General features: G+C 40.0%; 1 protein-coding gene across 1 annotated transcript; it reads right to left on the bottom strand.

Annotated features, from left to right (window-relative positions):
- Window positions 1-6,005: 6,005 nt before the first annotated feature.
- LOC108037632 (gamma-butyrobetaine dioxygenase) lies at window positions 6,006-8,146 on the bottom strand. The gene is made up of 2 exons (XM_017114257.2): window positions 7,233-8,146; window positions 6,006-6,510 (listed from the first exon to the last, which is right to left on the bottom strand). Exons 1-2 carry the CDS (start codon window positions 8,123-8,125, stop codon window positions 6,186-6,188), a joined length of 1,218 nt encoding a protein of 405 aa, XP_016969746.1. The 5' UTR covers window positions 8,126-8,146; the 3' UTR covers window positions 6,006-6,185.
- Between the last annotated feature and the right edge of the window lie 8,972 nt (window positions 8,147-17,118).

The following is a 17,118-nucleotide window of genomic DNA, read 5'->3' as shown; positions in this document are numbered from 1 at the left end:
GATAAACATGTACACACTCGGAAGGCCTAAGCAAATATGCTGGAAAATGAAGGTATGCCACATTTGCTTAGCCTGTGAAAATGTTTGGCTTATTGCCTTATTAAGTTCATAAAACTTTCGAGTATTTAAAGGCAACTGCAAGTGCTTATGAAATTATTGCCAGCACACAGATTCCCAGGCAATGGCACACCTGTGCTAGGCCGTAAAGCAATTAGCCAAATAGCATCTCGAATTGCAGCCAGCCTCCTCCCTTCCCCCTCACCCTCCCCCCAAGGCATTTTCCAGGCATCTGCTAGATTTCCATTAAAAAGGAAATTGAAGTTTACAAGTTTCGTGCAGGCAAAACAATAAAGTTACCTTTAAAGTTAGTCAGGGCAGGATAAGCACAGGTATGTGGGGATAATTTAGTAAGTCTGAAAGTGAAAATATTTTAAGCTAATCAATAACTTAAGTATCAATAATTTAGGGAAATGAGGTATATTTTATAATTAAACATTATTATAGAATTAAAGGGCAAAGTTTTAAAGTATAAATACTGTAGGACAAGCATACTTTTGCATAATCAAAGTGCTAAGACTAGAATTAACTTTATACAGAAATAAATAAATAAATTGCCAAGAAAATCAAAATGTTTCTTATTGTAGCATTGCATTTCTTGTACCAAAAAAATCACAACTGAAATCAATTTGCTATGGAAAACAACATTTGATGGGCACACAACCCGTATGTCAGAGTTCAGCCGGAGGACAAAGGACTTCTTTATTTTTTTTTTGGGTCTACCCGGAGGTCGAAGGCGTAATTGCAAATAAGGTTTAAACGCTTGCTTCATTTGGCCCAGGTGGAAAAGTCAATATTGCGGCTTTAGTTGGGAAATATTAACTGTCTCCGGTTGCAAGCTCCTTGGCTGAAGGGTGCCGTATCCTACGTCCTGCATCCTGCTCCTTGGTCGAAAGGTAAACCTCAACTATTTGCATACAATTTGTAGAAAATAGAAAATAATCAAAGCAATGTGCAGCTAGCCGGAAAGGGGCGGTAAAAGTGGGAAAGTGTGTGAAATGGGGGGCAGGAGCTACTTAGCAAACATCAACACCTGTTAAGGGTTACACTCGAGAACAAAGCTGCAAATTGGCTGGTGGTAAGTGCAGCTATGGCTAAGGGCACAGCCCAACCACCACCCCCACCCACAACAACAACAACAACAACAACATCTAATCAATTTAACACAGAGAGTGAGACGGGTATATGCACACAGGGAAAGAGACGGGGCGATGGAAATTCTGCTGACCGCAGGCAATGGAAATGTTCCGGGTCCTGGCGATGCCATAGAAATCGGTTTTGGCCAGGACGAAAGCATTGGGGCTCTTAACTTCATTATGAGATTTGTGTAATTGTTAACCAATTTACCGTTACGTTTTGCCTTGCCACAAACTTAAGCGACCCTTTCCCAGCCATCTCGATAACACCCGTGATATATTGTCCAAATTATAATGCCGGAAATGTTATTAATTCAGAGCGTAACTCAATTCCTGGCACTAATTACGATGTTGTTGCCTTGATGATAATGACGATGCCTGCAGCCATCAGCATTTACATTGCGTCGATTTCAGACTGCTTAAATATATATATATATATATATCCTACACATAGGCACGAAAGGATATTCACATACTTTTGCCATTTGCAATTTATCCTGTCAATGGCTGCAGTTATGCCAATTGTGCATGCAACCAGAGGAAAACGAGCTATTGCACACCGAAAGCCTAATATTTGACTATTCCAAATAATAATAATCCCAGAATGCGGTTCGTTTTGTATTTGCCCATTATATGTCTAATTCAGACTCTCAAAGGTATTGGTTTTCATAGTTTTCACACGCCGCTCAATTAAATCATTAATTTTGATATTGACACCCTGCAAAGTCTTACATAGTTTATGCAGAAATAAATAAATAAAAATTATTTGATAGCTTAAATTGGTTTTATTTGCAAATATTAAAATCAAAATGCAACTTTTTAAGCCCTCACTGACAAATACTCACGGATATTAGCAGAAGGATATAAATTCGCAACCGAAAAAGCATAAATATTCACCTCCACTCCATTAATGTGAGTTTTATAGTCTGCTGCCCCCACCATTTTGTAATGGAACCGGTGTTAGCCTAATTAAAAATGCCAAATGATGTTGCAGCAGTCGCTGGCTAAATGGAAATTATTTGCATTTGCATTTGCATTGTGTGGCACGGCTGGCGATGACAACCGGCTAATGTTGCAGCATTGCCAGGGATTTGGCCCAGTTCGGAATGCCACATGCCGTGCCCCCACTTTTCAGGTCGCTATGACCTTTAATTGTTTGATGGCACACACACACACACACCAACACACACACACACACGTACTGTGGCGGCTCAAAAACCACTTTCGCTTATTGGAAAGGATGCGGCAGCGCTGGTTTATTGATCGGCGGAATGCTTTTAAGACGCGCGCATAAAAATAATAATGATGACGCGGCGTGGTGTCAAAGGGGCAGGCAGCTGCACATAGAAATAAATATTTATATGGGCGGCATCTATAAATTGAATGGTGAATGTGAAAAGGAGAAAGGCGAAAGGGTTGCCGCCACCCCGCGAAAACTCAGGTGAGACAGGCGGGACTTATGGGCTTTGGTATCAACACACACACACATACACACATTTGGACCTGGACATTTTTACGATGTGATTTCACATAACCACAACAGACGTGCAGACAAACAGGAACAGGACGAAGGACGCAGGACGAAAGACGAGGACGAAGTAGCGGAAAAAGACGACATAAGTTGCAGACGCGCGTTGGTGATAAACTTTGAAATTGCCAGGACGAAGGGGGGATGGACGGGAATTTATTACCCTCCAGCGGCATCAAGGAGCTCACATTCAGACACACACACCCACACACACACACTCTAAGGAGCACAAGCGGATTCTAATAAGCAAAATGCGCTGTCCTGCAGCAGAATCGGAATCGGAATTATGGGGCATTACCCGAACAGCAGCCTTAACCCTTGTTTGCAACATATCCCCCTCTCCTCCCCTCCCCTCCCCCACTGACAGACTGACAATCACTCGTTGTAACCCATAGTTGTGGCTTGATTTCGGTGCCACGCCAAGCATAACCAGGGCATTGATTTTCGAGAATCACAGGCTAGAAAATATAGATGTCCTTCGCTGATTTTGCAAGTGTCAGCGCGAAGAAGGGGTTTCCCACTCGAGTTGAGTTGATTTAATTCAATTCATGGACAGACAATGATTGCGTCAATTGCCGCATGTTTATCATTGTGACAGCCAAACTTGGCATTGTCCTGGCCAAAATCTTGGCACACAAAACCCGACCACAATCCCAACAGGAAGGAGGCCAAGAGGCAAAGCCGCAGACACAGCGGAAATCGTGGAGATGGTGTGTGAGCGTATTAGTTTGGCAATTGTGCAAGTGTCGCGCTGGAAAACCCTTTCTCCTGTTTAGGGGGAAATCTCAAACTGTTGTTGCTTAAGCCGATAAAAATATAAAATGATCTTACAGCTAAAGAAACAGCTGGAAAATGACATATTCTGAGTTTCATTCACTTCAAAGCAATAAATTTAAGCCAAATAAAAACCAGAGTATAAAGTGAATAGAACAAACTAGTCTTAAAACTGCCTCTTCCGAATATTAACAAATTTTAAGCTAAAATAGTAATAATCTATCACAGAAAATATAAAGTTACAAACAAATAAATTTAATTTGGTTTTTTGAATGTTTTTTTATTTTATTAATTCTTAATTTTTGTAATGGCTAAAAGCTGGTAAGCAAAACTATTGATATATATCATCATAAAATCTTTGTTTCCAAATTTTGAGCCATATTTTAACAATGTATTCCCAGGCTTTTGCTAAAACAACATTTCTTAAATACATAAACGATCATTTAAATATTTATGTTGGTTTTGAAACACAACATGTAAAATGTAACTTTCCAAACTCGTAATTTTTTTTTCTAATAATACTCAGCTGTTTATTATTCCAGCTTATATTAAACTCTACAAATATATTAAACCTACGTTTCCGAAAAACATAATTTATCAACTTACAAGACTACAAATATTTTTTATGAAGTTATTAAAGGACAATAATGAGTCCAGAAAGTTTTGTGTTGATAAGATTTAATTAAAGCTAAGGAAAGTAGGGAAATTGTAATATAATATTTCTAAAATGGGCGTGATACAACTTTCAAAAATAAAACTGTAAAAATTTGTTTGTAGACTATCAAAAAATGTTATCGAACTTTATATTAATTTCCTTTAAATGTCTAGTTAATGACTAATTAAAGTGTTATTAGTATATAAATTAATATTTTTCTTTGCTCCTTAAAAATTTTGAATTATCCTTCACTGTAATAATAACAAAGTTCCTGTTGTAAATCTTTTTTCACCTAGTTCAGCTTGTTTACGAAATAACCACCTTCTCGATTCTGTCACACAGTTTGTTCCTGGGCTGACCATATTGCCAATTAGGGATATTTTTTTTTTTTGTTGGTAAGGACTATATATATAGTACCTCACACAGGGGAACAATTCAAGGCAGGTTTTCAATTACACATTATGACTGCTGCACGGTCCGCCCGAAACTGCAGTAAAATTTCACCTACCCCGAAACTCGCACACAAACCGAAGAAATTGGATTTGCGACTGGTGGCTTTGGCCTGCCTTTTCTTTTTGGCCATTTTCCGTTTGCATTTGGCTCGCTTTTTATGTGCCCCCAACCCCCGACCCACAGTCGCAGTCGAACTTCCCGGCCCGTTGACTTTTATGAACTTATAAACAAGAGACGGGGCAACCCTTTCGGCCTGTTGCTGCCACAGCTACTTCCAGTGCTTATTATGTGGATTATTAGAGGGATTTACTCGCTGCCATGTACGAATTCATGTGCTCCAACTCGGATTCGGATTCGGATGCCGGTTGCCGGTTGCCGGTTGTTTCCTTCGCTCTCACTTGGTCTTGGCTGCATCAATGACATAAATAAAAAGATTTCCAAAGGATTTGCCTGCGGTGGCCCCACCGCACCCAAACATCCCAAAAAAAAAAAAAAAAGACACCCCAACATCCAAGACAAACCGAAAGTTTCCTTCTGTCCCGTAAAAATCGAAGGGCTTGGAAACTTGGAGGTGTGTGGGTGTGATTTACTCGCATGCCAAGAGCTAAGAGCTCTGCCAAGTCGGTGTTGATCTCGGCATTGCCATAAATTGATAACCGGAATACACATATACAGGGGTGGTCAAAAGTATTTGCACAAATTACACGTACTTACTCATAAGAAATGTGCAAATACTTTTGACCACCACTGTATATATTTGAAGACTCTGTTGACTCAACTGGCCACTGATAAGCCACTTTGTGCCCGGCGTAAACAATGACGTGTGCTGGACTTTCACTTCCAGTGGCCTGTTTGGTTGTCGGAAATCGTGTGTAGAAAGGGTGATTATTTGCAATACCCTGTAATCACAGGCATTATGAAATTGTGGCACTGAAAACTATAGCCGAGAAAAAAACAGATACCCAAAATAAACCCTTATTATTAGAACTATTTATGTTGGTTTTGAATCACAACAAGTAAAATGTAATTTTCCAAAACGTATAAGTAGATTTCTTTAATAATAATCAGATGTATATCTTGCCAGCTTATATAAATTCTACAAATATATTAAACCAACGTTTCCGAAAAATATGATTTATCAGTTTACAAGACTAAAAATATCTTCTATGAATTTATTACTAGTTTTTGTCATAAATATATGGGTGATAGTGAATACTAAATAGTCTGATATACCAATTACACTCATACAGGGTGCCATAAAATCTAATGGACTAACTTATCAGCCAGATGTTCACGTTTGACAGATTAGCTCGATTGACTTCCTCCACCTTGAATGGCCTAAAATCACATGTTTAACCCAATTAAATAGCGTCAATTAGCATTGAAGTGTGTCAAAGGCAGATACCCATTAACATTGTATTTATTTAAAATCTGAATGTAAGTATAATATCAATTAAACAATAAATGCGAATGTAAATTAATAATTCGATTAACTCTATGGCAACGGTGCGGTGTCAATCAACGTGGCTGGCATTGATAGATGGCTAATTAGTATCGCAATCACAGCACATGTGGCTGCCATCTAAGGAGCACCAGGTGCGGTGGCATTCCGCAGGACCCTCAGTCGCGAGTACACGATGTCCCAGTCGACGAAGGCGCCCAGGATGTGGCGCACATTGCGATCCGTATCGTCGTACCCGGTTCGTCCGTGGACCAGGCGCAAATTGTCGAACGTGAGCACGTCGCCGGGCGTGGTCTTGAACCTGCACGAGTGCTCCTGGGCCAAACCCACGAAGGTCGCCATCGCCTCGTACCACGGACGCACCTGCTCCATGGGCACGCTGAAGTGGCTGTCCCGCTGCGGAATGCTGTGGTTGATCCGCACACACCGCCCCTCGGCGTCCAAGCTGGAATGGTTTGAAATGGGTTAGCCAGGTTCTGATTCACAAACTATGTTTTACTGTCTTCCATGTGGGCAGATAAAATATTTAGTCGATTTAAGCCAAATACTTAAACTTTTAAGAAAAGTAAATTTTAAAACAAAAAATATTTATTTATATTTATTAGTCTTTAATATGAACATTTTTGGAGCAATGTCAGAATAAAACAAATATCTTTAAGCGCTTTTAAGTGATTTGATGTTTAAAATATAAGCAAGACTAAAAATAAAAGCCTCGTCCCTTACAAAAATGTATTAATTGTATTCTGTCGAATAGCCTTTTCCTATTCATTAAATGTTTCATTACAAACTCAAGAAGTTTTCTTTGCGCCAAGCTAAAATTTAAAGTAAATTTATAGAGAAACATCCAATAAAAAAAATTTTATAACAAAAGAACTTTACATGATTTAAAAGTTATTCATTTGAAAGTCTTATTTTGAGCTGCTATAATTTGGTATCCTTAATCGGGAGTTGAACAGAAATATGTTGGATTGAAATTCGGTTGAAGTGTACATAATGTAAATATAAATTCCGAACCAATTTCAAACAAAACAGATTTCGCCCTTCCTCTCATTTATTCTTTAACAAGTGTTTCATTTTGCTGCTTGAACTGAATGCTATGAAATTTAAAATTGAATTTCCATAACTTAAGGAAACTATATAATCGGAAATCTATCTAGATTTACTCACTTGATTACCGGTGCCTGCCAGATGTTGTGGAACTGCAGGTCGCCGTCGCTTCCGATGTCCGCCCAATCCACGGGCGTCTGGCAGAGAGCCCGGAACTGATTCGGATGTCTCTCACGCATCATCTCGGCCACGTAGAAGGCGTCGGCCAGGAGGTTGACTCCGCCCGGGGAGGCGGACTGCTCCAGGGTGTGCAGCAATGTCACTCCGGGCAGGTACTCGAAGTAGGGCATGTCCGTGTGGAGGGGAAGTGGGGCTGCCAGGTAGGCGTAGTTACTGGCACCCGGCTGAGCCCGAACACTGAACTCCTCCCCGTAGGTGGTGCGTCTCATGAAGCCCACTCGGTTGGATAGCCTTCGCAGGACATCCATTTCCAGAGGGGCCTCCTTCACGAGAGCCACTCCGTAAACCGCCAGGTGTTGGAGCCACTGCAGCAACGCCGAATCACTGGTGATCAGTTCTTGGAAGTAGAAGACTCGACGGACTTCCTCGAAGTTTTGACCGCTCCACAACTTCTGCTCCGGACGGTAGAATTCACTCAAATAACGCTGGCGATTGGCAGCTGAAAAGTCCCGCTCCCTTAGCCAATTGTAAGGATATTGGGAGGCATGCCCATCGGACCACTCTATGTACAGGACCTGCTGCTCCACATCCACGCTCTGCCGCAGGACCCGCACACTGGTGTCCAGGTTGTTCCACAGCTGGGGCAATCTACTCAGGGTCTGTGGCAAATAGCACTCCTTGCAGCGACAATTGTCGCGCAGCCAGATGTCCGGGAACTGCATGTCCTGGCGATCAGGATCCGGCACCTGGACCACTCGAGGATGATCCAGCTCCTTGGGCGAATCCAACCTGATCAGATGACAGGCCAAATCTCTGCGGTCCGCTTGGAACATCTTGAACAACCAACTACTAGGTCTTCCGATTGCGGAATGATTTGCGGATCGGGTGGCGAGCAAACAGCCCACCTTCTGGGGTACGTGGCCAAAAAGTGGGACCTGATTACTGATCGCGTGATTCTCACATCTTAAGTTACACTAAAAAAAATACTATAAGCAAATTTAAACTTAAATAGTGAGGTGAGGTTTTTGTGAGCCGATTTTCGGAATTAAAAGAAAATTTTAAAAACATTAATAACATAGATGTGAAATAAGCCAAGAAATAAATCTTTTATTTATATTAAAAGTAAAACCTTTTAAAACTGTAATACACAATTGCATAGTTGTAAGGCCACAAATAAATTTTAAAACATTAAACAAGTAATAAAACTACTGTTGTTAACTAACTTATTGCTCTGACATTTAAAACCATATGTTTGAAAATTTAAAGCAAAAGTTTTTAAATCAAGAGAAAAAAAATTTTTTTCACAAAAATACTTTTAATAAAAATGTAACCCTTAGTTTTAATAAGCCACAAATATCGGTGACGTTTTGAGTTTTATAGTTATGTGTAGGAGCAGTAACGATATAAATGCAAACCAAATTTCAAATTAAAAATAATTTTTAATTATAAACTTTTTAATGTAGATAAGAATAGTTTATTAAATATCTGTATTAAACCATATATAATTTTAGAAATTGAGTGAAACAAAACTATGGAAATTTTAATATGAAATAAAAAACTGGGAGCATTTTATTAAAAATTGCAGCATAAATTTATTTCCCCAAATAGTACATCTATTTATTTAAATAAAACTCATTTTGCTACTACTTATGACTAACAAAATAAAAAGCACATAAAGAAAACCCATGTATAGCCTAAAGTAGCCTAAAAACTGGAACGTAACTTTTTTCAAGTGTAAGGCCGGCTAAGTCTATCCCTTATCAATCCTTTGTGAGCAGTGCAGAGTGCTGTCGCAGCGTTTTGCGCCATGTGATGTGTTCCGCCCCTCGCTTTAAGCCCCCGCCACTGGCAGTGTAAAATTAAAAATGCAAAATTAATTTTTGCATAAAACTGCAAACGCCAGCGATTTTGCATAATTGTTTGTCAGCTGCAGCTGTGCGGGGGGAGGGGAGCTCCATCTTCGACAGCCTTTTCATGGCCCCCAGCTCCTCGGCGCCCCTGTCCCCCGCCCCCTGTCCCCTGTCTCTGGAAAAGCCGTCAATCATTGTTAGGCGCATTGATCACTTCATTCGCGCCCACATGCCACTCCCCCTTGATTTTCCCCAGACCAATGCTGATTGCAATGCGAATATCCTGCCCGGCAGCGGGAGAAAATCATAAACAATACACATTTCATGCCGGGAAAACAACGGGCAAAGAATCGGCAACAACAGTATCTGTTAACCAGTATATATGGCGCGATTTTTAATTATCACTTTCGCATTCGCATTTTGTGAACGAGTATTGTCTGCCGCGAACACAACTCGTATCTATCCATCTACGGCGGCTCTATCACCGCCGTTTCCATCTCCATTTCCATTTCCATTTCCATTTCCATGGGAGGCCTTTTACGCCTCAAACAAAGAAAGCGGACCGAACAATCCATCGAATGCTCAGCTTTTAGCTCAAAGCGTTCTTCATCACGGGTGAGAGTATTTGAAGCGGGGTAATATTAATCTTTTATTTAGATAGTGCAAATTATAGTTTTAGGCAACCAACTAAAAGAGGACTTTTTTTTGGAAAGATATTAAAAATCACAAATTTAAGACTTGTATTTCCGTTGTAATGCAAACGTTATTTAATTAAACAAATATCTTAAGTCTCTAGAAAACAAGTGGTAAAAGGAAATGGTTCTAAATGTTCTAAACATTACATTTATATTTTATTTATTATAAAATCTTGCAAGCAAATTAGTAGCAGCATTTAAAAATATTGTAACCAGTTTAAAGCTTGAAATTAAATGTTAAGAAAGTAATAGAATCATATACAAATCAGAATATATTAATAAAAACCCAAGATAAATAGATAAAAATGTATCTCTAAAATAAAATTCTATGCAAGTCAATGCCAATCTTAGCATTCATTGTAATGATCATATCACTTTTCGTTCTTAAGCAATTATAAAAGAATAAGGTTTTCACAAGGAGATATTCTAACTTATTAAAAAGAGCGTGAAAAATTCGTATGAAAGCTCCTCCAGCTGCTACATTTAATGCATTGTTTGGGAGGAGGCCCAGTTCCCCCAGAAGAACTTTATTGTTTTCAATTAAAAACACTCACAGCCCATTCAGCTAACGAATCCATTCGCTCGGCATTTTTCAGGCCCGGCATTCATGGACTTGAAGGCAGCGAAAGCCGGCGACGTGACACAATTGCAGATGCAAGTGAAATGTAATGAGGTGTAATGAAAATGCATTCAAGTGACAGTTTTCCCCCATTCTCAGAGCTCCGTTCGCCAGCCCACCTGCACTTAACAATAATCGAGAACAACAATAGTGACAAATATCGATGAGGCTGAGTAATGAATTTCTGGGAAACAGAGTTTGTCAAAGCATTTGGTGGAAATGTCAATACATACATGATCTCTTGGAGAGTGTTTTAATTTTATTTAATAAATTCGAAAACAAGCATATCCGTGTTATCAACTTTTTCCGCAACCGATCAAAACAAACCGCAAATTATGCAAAAACATCGAGTGCAACACTTACGAAAATTAAACGAAACCCACAGGAACCGCAACACATCCAGCGAAACAATGCCCAAACCGATATTGGTTTATGTTTATTTATTTCGCCGGCCATCAAATGGCAAATAAATCAGTTCCAAGTTCTAGCTTACAGCGGCCGTTTAAACTGCCTGAAATATTCATAAAGCCAGAAAAGCGGAAGCGAACAGGTGAGTGAACTCGGGTATGAGTGGAGTTAACAATGCCCGTCTAACGGTGTGGCACAATGGCCAACGCTTTGGGCCTAATTAGCCTCGTGGATCCTGGATTTTCGGGTATCCATGACAATGCCAGAACGCATAATTAGGCAGAAAGTCCGACTCTCGAGAATGGGCCCAAATTGGTCTTGGGCGTATTGTGTTTCCGTCCGGCCAAGAAATCCTCTAGCTCAAGCCGCGTAAATGTACCCCTATATAAAAAAAAAACACACACACAATACTGGATGGCAAAGTGCAGTAAGTAGCTGCGGCCACTGTGGGACACATAAATAAATGTGCCCACGAAATCCGTAAATATGATTAAGTGCCAAATTTATTTACAGCTCCCAGGTTGCCTTTAAACGAGTCAAGTAGAAAGCAGCCGAAAAAAACCATGGAGCCCCGTGGGCAGACAGACGGAAGGCAGAAAGTGGGAGAAAAGGGGGTGGAAGGTGGACTGTTGGCCACTGCAGGTGCCTTATAGCCAACTCGATTACAATTACGTGCGCTAATTGCACTTTAAGCGCGTCCGAGCTTGCCAAACCATCCATCCGCTCGCTGCCCGCACAATTCTGTTTCTCATTTTTATGGCATTTCCTTTGGCACAACTTACAACTACATAAATTTGCAAACATGATGTCCTTGCCCAGGACTCCACCCCCCCACCCATGACTATTCCGGGGCTCGCATTGTAATAGCTGTCGCTCCGGCTGCCAAGGCTACCAAGTCATCGTCACCGCTGCTGCCATAACTCAAAGTGACGCTAAATTTAGTTTAATACACACACAACACCGTGTGCTGAAATTGTGTTCTAATCAAAAACTTATGAATTCAATTTGTATATTTCAATAACATTTTTAAAATTATTTATTAGATAAAAGATTATAAAGGACTTACCACCGACCAAGAGAAGAAATATATTAAAGGTCGATCTATCTATTTCAACAATGAAAATAATTACTGAACAAAACAAATTTACATTTTTTTAGTATAATTTGTTTTTAAAATCATTTTTACTAGGTAATACTTTAAAACCTAAAAAACTTTTGAACGACAAAAGCATTTTTATTCTGTAAACCTACAATTTATTAAGCTTCAAAAACACTAATTAAAACATTCTTACTGAATTATTGAAACAAATTCAGTCTTTAGTTTAAAATAATGTTGAACATATATTTAATTGCTACCACCTTTTAAAGGTTTAACTAAGTTAACCTTACGTTCTTACTATATTGTCGTAGATCTACTTAAAAAAAATTTTTTAATAACTTAATAACTTACATTAAAGTTTCACAAACCTAAAAACTTGGTAAAGTAGAAAAAGCAACGAATTACTATGTTGTCAATGTTAAAGATAACTTTATTGATTGCTAACTTAATTAATTAATTTAAAAAGTTGAATAAGCAAAAAAATGTTCAAGACCAAAAAGGTAACTTTAAATACAAAACTTCAAAAATATTAAAAGTAAAATAGACTTTCTTAGTTCAAGTAATATTTTTCTTACCAAATTATCATGAAATTTAAATTAAAATATTTATCTCTTCCAACTAACGTTCTAAATTTCAATTAGCTTCACCACTGTGCCGGTGAAATAAATACAAAGCTGTCTTCTTAGTCGGCAGCAAGTGGCCCTTATAATGGGCCAAGGCGTAAGTCCATGTCTGGCTGCCTGTTCACCTGGCTGACTTTCAGCCCCCCCTCGGACCGCCCACTCCGCCCCCCTCACCTGCTGCATGGCAGTTGGTTCTTTTGCTCATTTACACCTTTTATTACGTATGCGTGCGTCGGTGCAAAAGCAAAGTTTGCAGTTTAGTTTGCCATTAACGTGGCCATAAGCGCTGGCCACCCCGATATGTATGCCTTTCCACCTGCTTGCTATTCATATGCAAATAGCGGCAGCGAGGTGTGTTTCGAGAGTTCTAACCAGCAAGAGGCTGCTCAGTTTGGAAAGTTTCCTAGCATCCTGGCTAAATCAAAGTCTCTAGCACGCCCATGGCTCAATGCTTTGTAATTGTTAGGCAGTGTGTGAGAGTGTGTTGTCGAAACTGAAGTTCAGAACGCCGTCTTTTCCTTGAGAGCATCTTTGCACTGACAGAAAATAAAGATACTGGTTGAGGAATTCTTTTCTAAATTATACAACAGTCAAATAAATGTTTAAAACTGTACACCTATCATTGTTTTATAATCAAAGGTCTAAACATAACAGTGGTTGTATAAAACATTTTGTGAAATATTTTAAAAGAACGAATGTCGGGGTATCAAGATCATTAAATCGTCAATCAATAATAATCCTTTAATTAATTATAATTATTAAATTTCCTAAATAAAAACATGATAAAAGGTTTCTGCAATAAAATCTAAACAAATGTTTTTTATAAACCATTCTTTTTTGTTTCTTAGTAATGTTTAAAATATTAAATCAAAGGTCTAAACATCAAAGTGTTTTTATAACACATTTTGTAAAATCTTCAATCATTTATTATCATTAAATATTCAAATTTTCTAAAATAAAAGTTTTATGCCATCTAAACAAATATACTTAATTAAATGTACTTTATACACTTTTCTTTCCTGTTTCTTAGTAATCTTACATTTTCTTCTGTGCTTTTATAAAGTATGGCATGTGAGGGTGGGGTGGGCTGGCTTGCGGGCAAAAGTTTTTAATGTGAAAAGTGCAAAGGAGAGTGCAACCCTCATGCATGTCATCCCCAGCCGCCGCTGCCCCTGAGAACCCCCTTTTTGGGCCACGGCCCGCCACTGTCACTGCATTTTAATTTACTGCATACCTTGAGGCGCCATTCGCCTGCGCTCGCATGCCAAGTGGCAAAGTCCAATGTACGCTCCGCCGCCAGAAGAAGCTGACTTGTTGCCTTCCTTGGCACACAGATGCACACCCCCAGTCACACAGATACACCCCACACACACACACACACACCCACACCCATGTCCTTGCCCTCGCAGATGGGGATATCCACCCCTTGTGACAAAGTGGCGCTGCGTTTTGCATTTTACTGCAAATTAAAGGATTTCTTTTGCCTTTTCGAGTTGACAACTTAAGATACTTAGGCATAAAAAGCCTGTCATACATGTCTGCCCTCATGTGATGGTGTGTGTGTGTGGATGTGTATGTGCGTAAAGAGAATTAAGTGCAGTGCGCTTTGTTGAGAATCACTCGAAACAAAGCCACAGGATACTGCGGGCCCCCCCTCCTTGCCACCCTCCCCCTTTTTGCTGACATGCGGGGTCGTCCTGTCAATCCTCCAACCCATTTTCCGATTTCCTGCACCTTTCTCGCCTGCGTCCATTTTATTATTTTGCCTTGATTATTATTTTCCATTTGCGCAAAATTAAAATACCCCCAACAACAATGACAAACACAATATTTTGGGTGAAAAAATAAGAGGAAATAGAAAAAAATTGCAGTCTCCATTCAGCCGCAAAAAAAAACTGTGGGGAAGGAAAAGTTGGGGGAGGGGGGTGGATGCATGAATAATGTGAAACTGAAAACTTTTCATCAAAAATCAGCCAAGGGCTAAAACTGGACGTGAAACAGGCACAACAGAGCCCCCAGATTCCCAGCGATGGGGACTATCTTCCCTCTCTGTCTCTCCCCCCCTCACCACCCCTCCCTACTGAGTGTCCTGGCAGATAGGGAAAAAAAGAACTCTGACAGGACGCCATGAAAAGCTCGCTTTGGTGTGACAAATCAAAGACTAACACTGAGCGCTTTGGTTAGAGCACAAAACGCACGCTCGGATGACTGGCAGCAGGGTGGAAAGAGACGGGGCGAGGCGGCAAGGAAGAGAGGGCAGATCGGACAGGACTGGGCGGTCACATTTGAAAGCCGCTGACAGCTGCAGTTGGTTAATGGCGAACTTAGCCAGATGGTAGCTCTCAAAAAATGCATAGAATTAAGAGACTTTGTCAAATGAACTTGGATAACAGAGTGATTAAAATTACATGTAAACTAATAACTTTAAATAATTAAATTGGGGAAGTTGAGACAAAAAGTTAAGCTAAATTAAAATGTGTAATGTAAGCAAAACAATATGTAAACTTATATATGTTATAATAGTTGCATGATTTCGAATATTACAAATAATTTGTGCACAAGATTGCTATTTTCGTTGTATTTAAATAAAGTTTTTAGTTTTTAAGAGCCTGTTTATTAAAATCAAACTGACTTATTCATTTTTTTCTAATTTAAATAGCAGTTCGACATGTACGGCTTTAGGAAAATTTACAAGTATTTAAGAAGTTAAAGTCTTCGAAGTTTGCATCCTTTTTTTGATTTCACAAAGCTTTAATATTTTTACTTGTACTGTATAGGTATAAATATAAATACCATGCAAAAATTGTTTGCGCTTAATCAGCTGAAATACAAAACATTATTGTTTTTTACTAAGCAATTACCAAATCAAAAAGTTTGACCAAATGTATACACATCTAACATATTTCATTAAAATTCGTAAATTCGTGGAAATCAATCAATTAAAACACGAATAAAGCCGAAACTCATTTTTGATTTATTTGACTGATTCTCGCACATCTGCACCTCTGCGGATTGTGTTTCGATTCGCAGGCAAACACCCCACTCGATGGGTCCATTTCCCACACTGCCCGAACCCAAAGAGTTATTTCAATTTGCAGTATTTAAAGATACTCGCTTCTTTTGATAGCGCATTTGCGAGTAGAATACAACAAAACATGGGGCACTGCCGCATGCCGCATGCCGCCTGTTATTTTTTTGCTCTCTAATCAGAGCGCGCGCCTGCAAACAATGGTTGTAGTACGAGTATCTGCATCCTCGCACTCACCATTCCATTCCATTCCAGCTCAGCTCTGCCCAACCAGAAACCGAACCCATTCGCATCCTGGCATCCTTGCATCCCGGCATCCTGGCAGTCCTGTGCCAGGACTGTAATGAAAAAGGGGCAGCAGCTCGCTGTTGCTTTTGGCATTGTTCCTGCCACGGCGTGGCTTTACTTTTATGCACATGCAATTCTTTATATTTTTGCCATATATTTTGCCGAGCACAAATTTATTTGCGGCTGCAATTCCAATTCCCCGCTGCCAGGACGAAGGACGATGGTACTCCGGTTATTGTTGCGGCTGCAACTTTGGTTAATGCTCCGGTTACGGTGGGATGCAGAGGGCGGCTTAAAGTGAAATACAGGATTTCAATTTGTCATTCGGCTTAAAGAGGCTGACAGGAAGCAAAAGCCTCTTACCAACCAAAAGGGGGAATGGCAACCCATCAGCCCACAACTGACTGTGTTAATTGTTTCAGTAAAGTTTTTAATAACTTCGGGCGGCAGGCAGCAGGCAGCGAGTTCCATCAGTCTCATTATTTATTTGTAATTTAATAAACAACAAGTTGATGGCCGGGAACCCCTTACTCCTTGGCACTTAACCCCATCGCACTCGACCTCCTATCAATTGCCGTGGGCCAAAATGGCAGGCAGCCATCGTCATCGACGTTAACGGGTTTCCTGACTATTATTTGGCAGCAATTTATTTTATGTGAAAACTTTGTCAAGCTGCCTCCGAAGATTTTTATGGACTCCCGAGATCGCAGATCGCTTCCACTTTCTGCCCGCGGCGTCAGCTTGAATTTTATTGCCATCGTGCATATTTTAATGAGGCATTAAAGCCTCGACTTGCCTGTGATTTTCATTATTTCCCCCATCCCCTCCTCCCCGCCACATATACACTCGTAATTTATGAGCAACTAAATATTTACAGGGTGTGGGTGGTGGTTTGGGGTGGCTGTGTTTGACTTTGCTCGGCCCAATGTTTGGCTGCGTTTGCCGTTTTTAACACTCGATTACTTTAAATGCCATCGCCCCCTTCCCCCATCCATTTGACTTTGCCCGTCAATATTTGTTTTTGACTTAACTAGCACATACATACGTACTCACACACACACATACTCTTACACCCCCAGAGAATCCCCCATATTCAGCATATTCCTACGGAGTTTCCTGCTCTGTTTGCCCAGCTCCTTCTTGCCCAACTTATGTAATGAGTATTTGGTTACACAAATCTTTGAGCTGACCCCTTCACGTTTTTCGCCAGTCCGCT

Source organism: Drosophila rhopaloa, unplaced genomic scaffold (assembly GCF_018152115.1).
Source record: "Drosophila rhopaloa isolate 14029-0021.01 unplaced genomic scaffold, ASM1815211v1 contig_115, whole genome shotgun sequence".
Lineage (NCBI taxonomy): Eukaryota > Metazoa > Arthropoda > Insecta > Diptera > Drosophilidae > Drosophila > Drosophila rhopaloa.
Note: the sequence above shows the minus strand (reverse complement) of the source record. Positions and strands in the feature narration are given on the sequence as shown.

Coding starts and splice junctions, on each gene's coding strand:
- LOC108037632 (XM_017114257.2), bottom strand. CDS start 8,125: ATGTTCCAAGCGGACCGCAGAGATTTGGCCTGTCATCTGATCAGGTTG. Junction 6,511..7,232: donor TGGCAGGCACCGGTAATCAA/GTGAGTAAATCT, acceptor AAACCATTCCAG/CTTGGACGCCGAGGGGCGGT.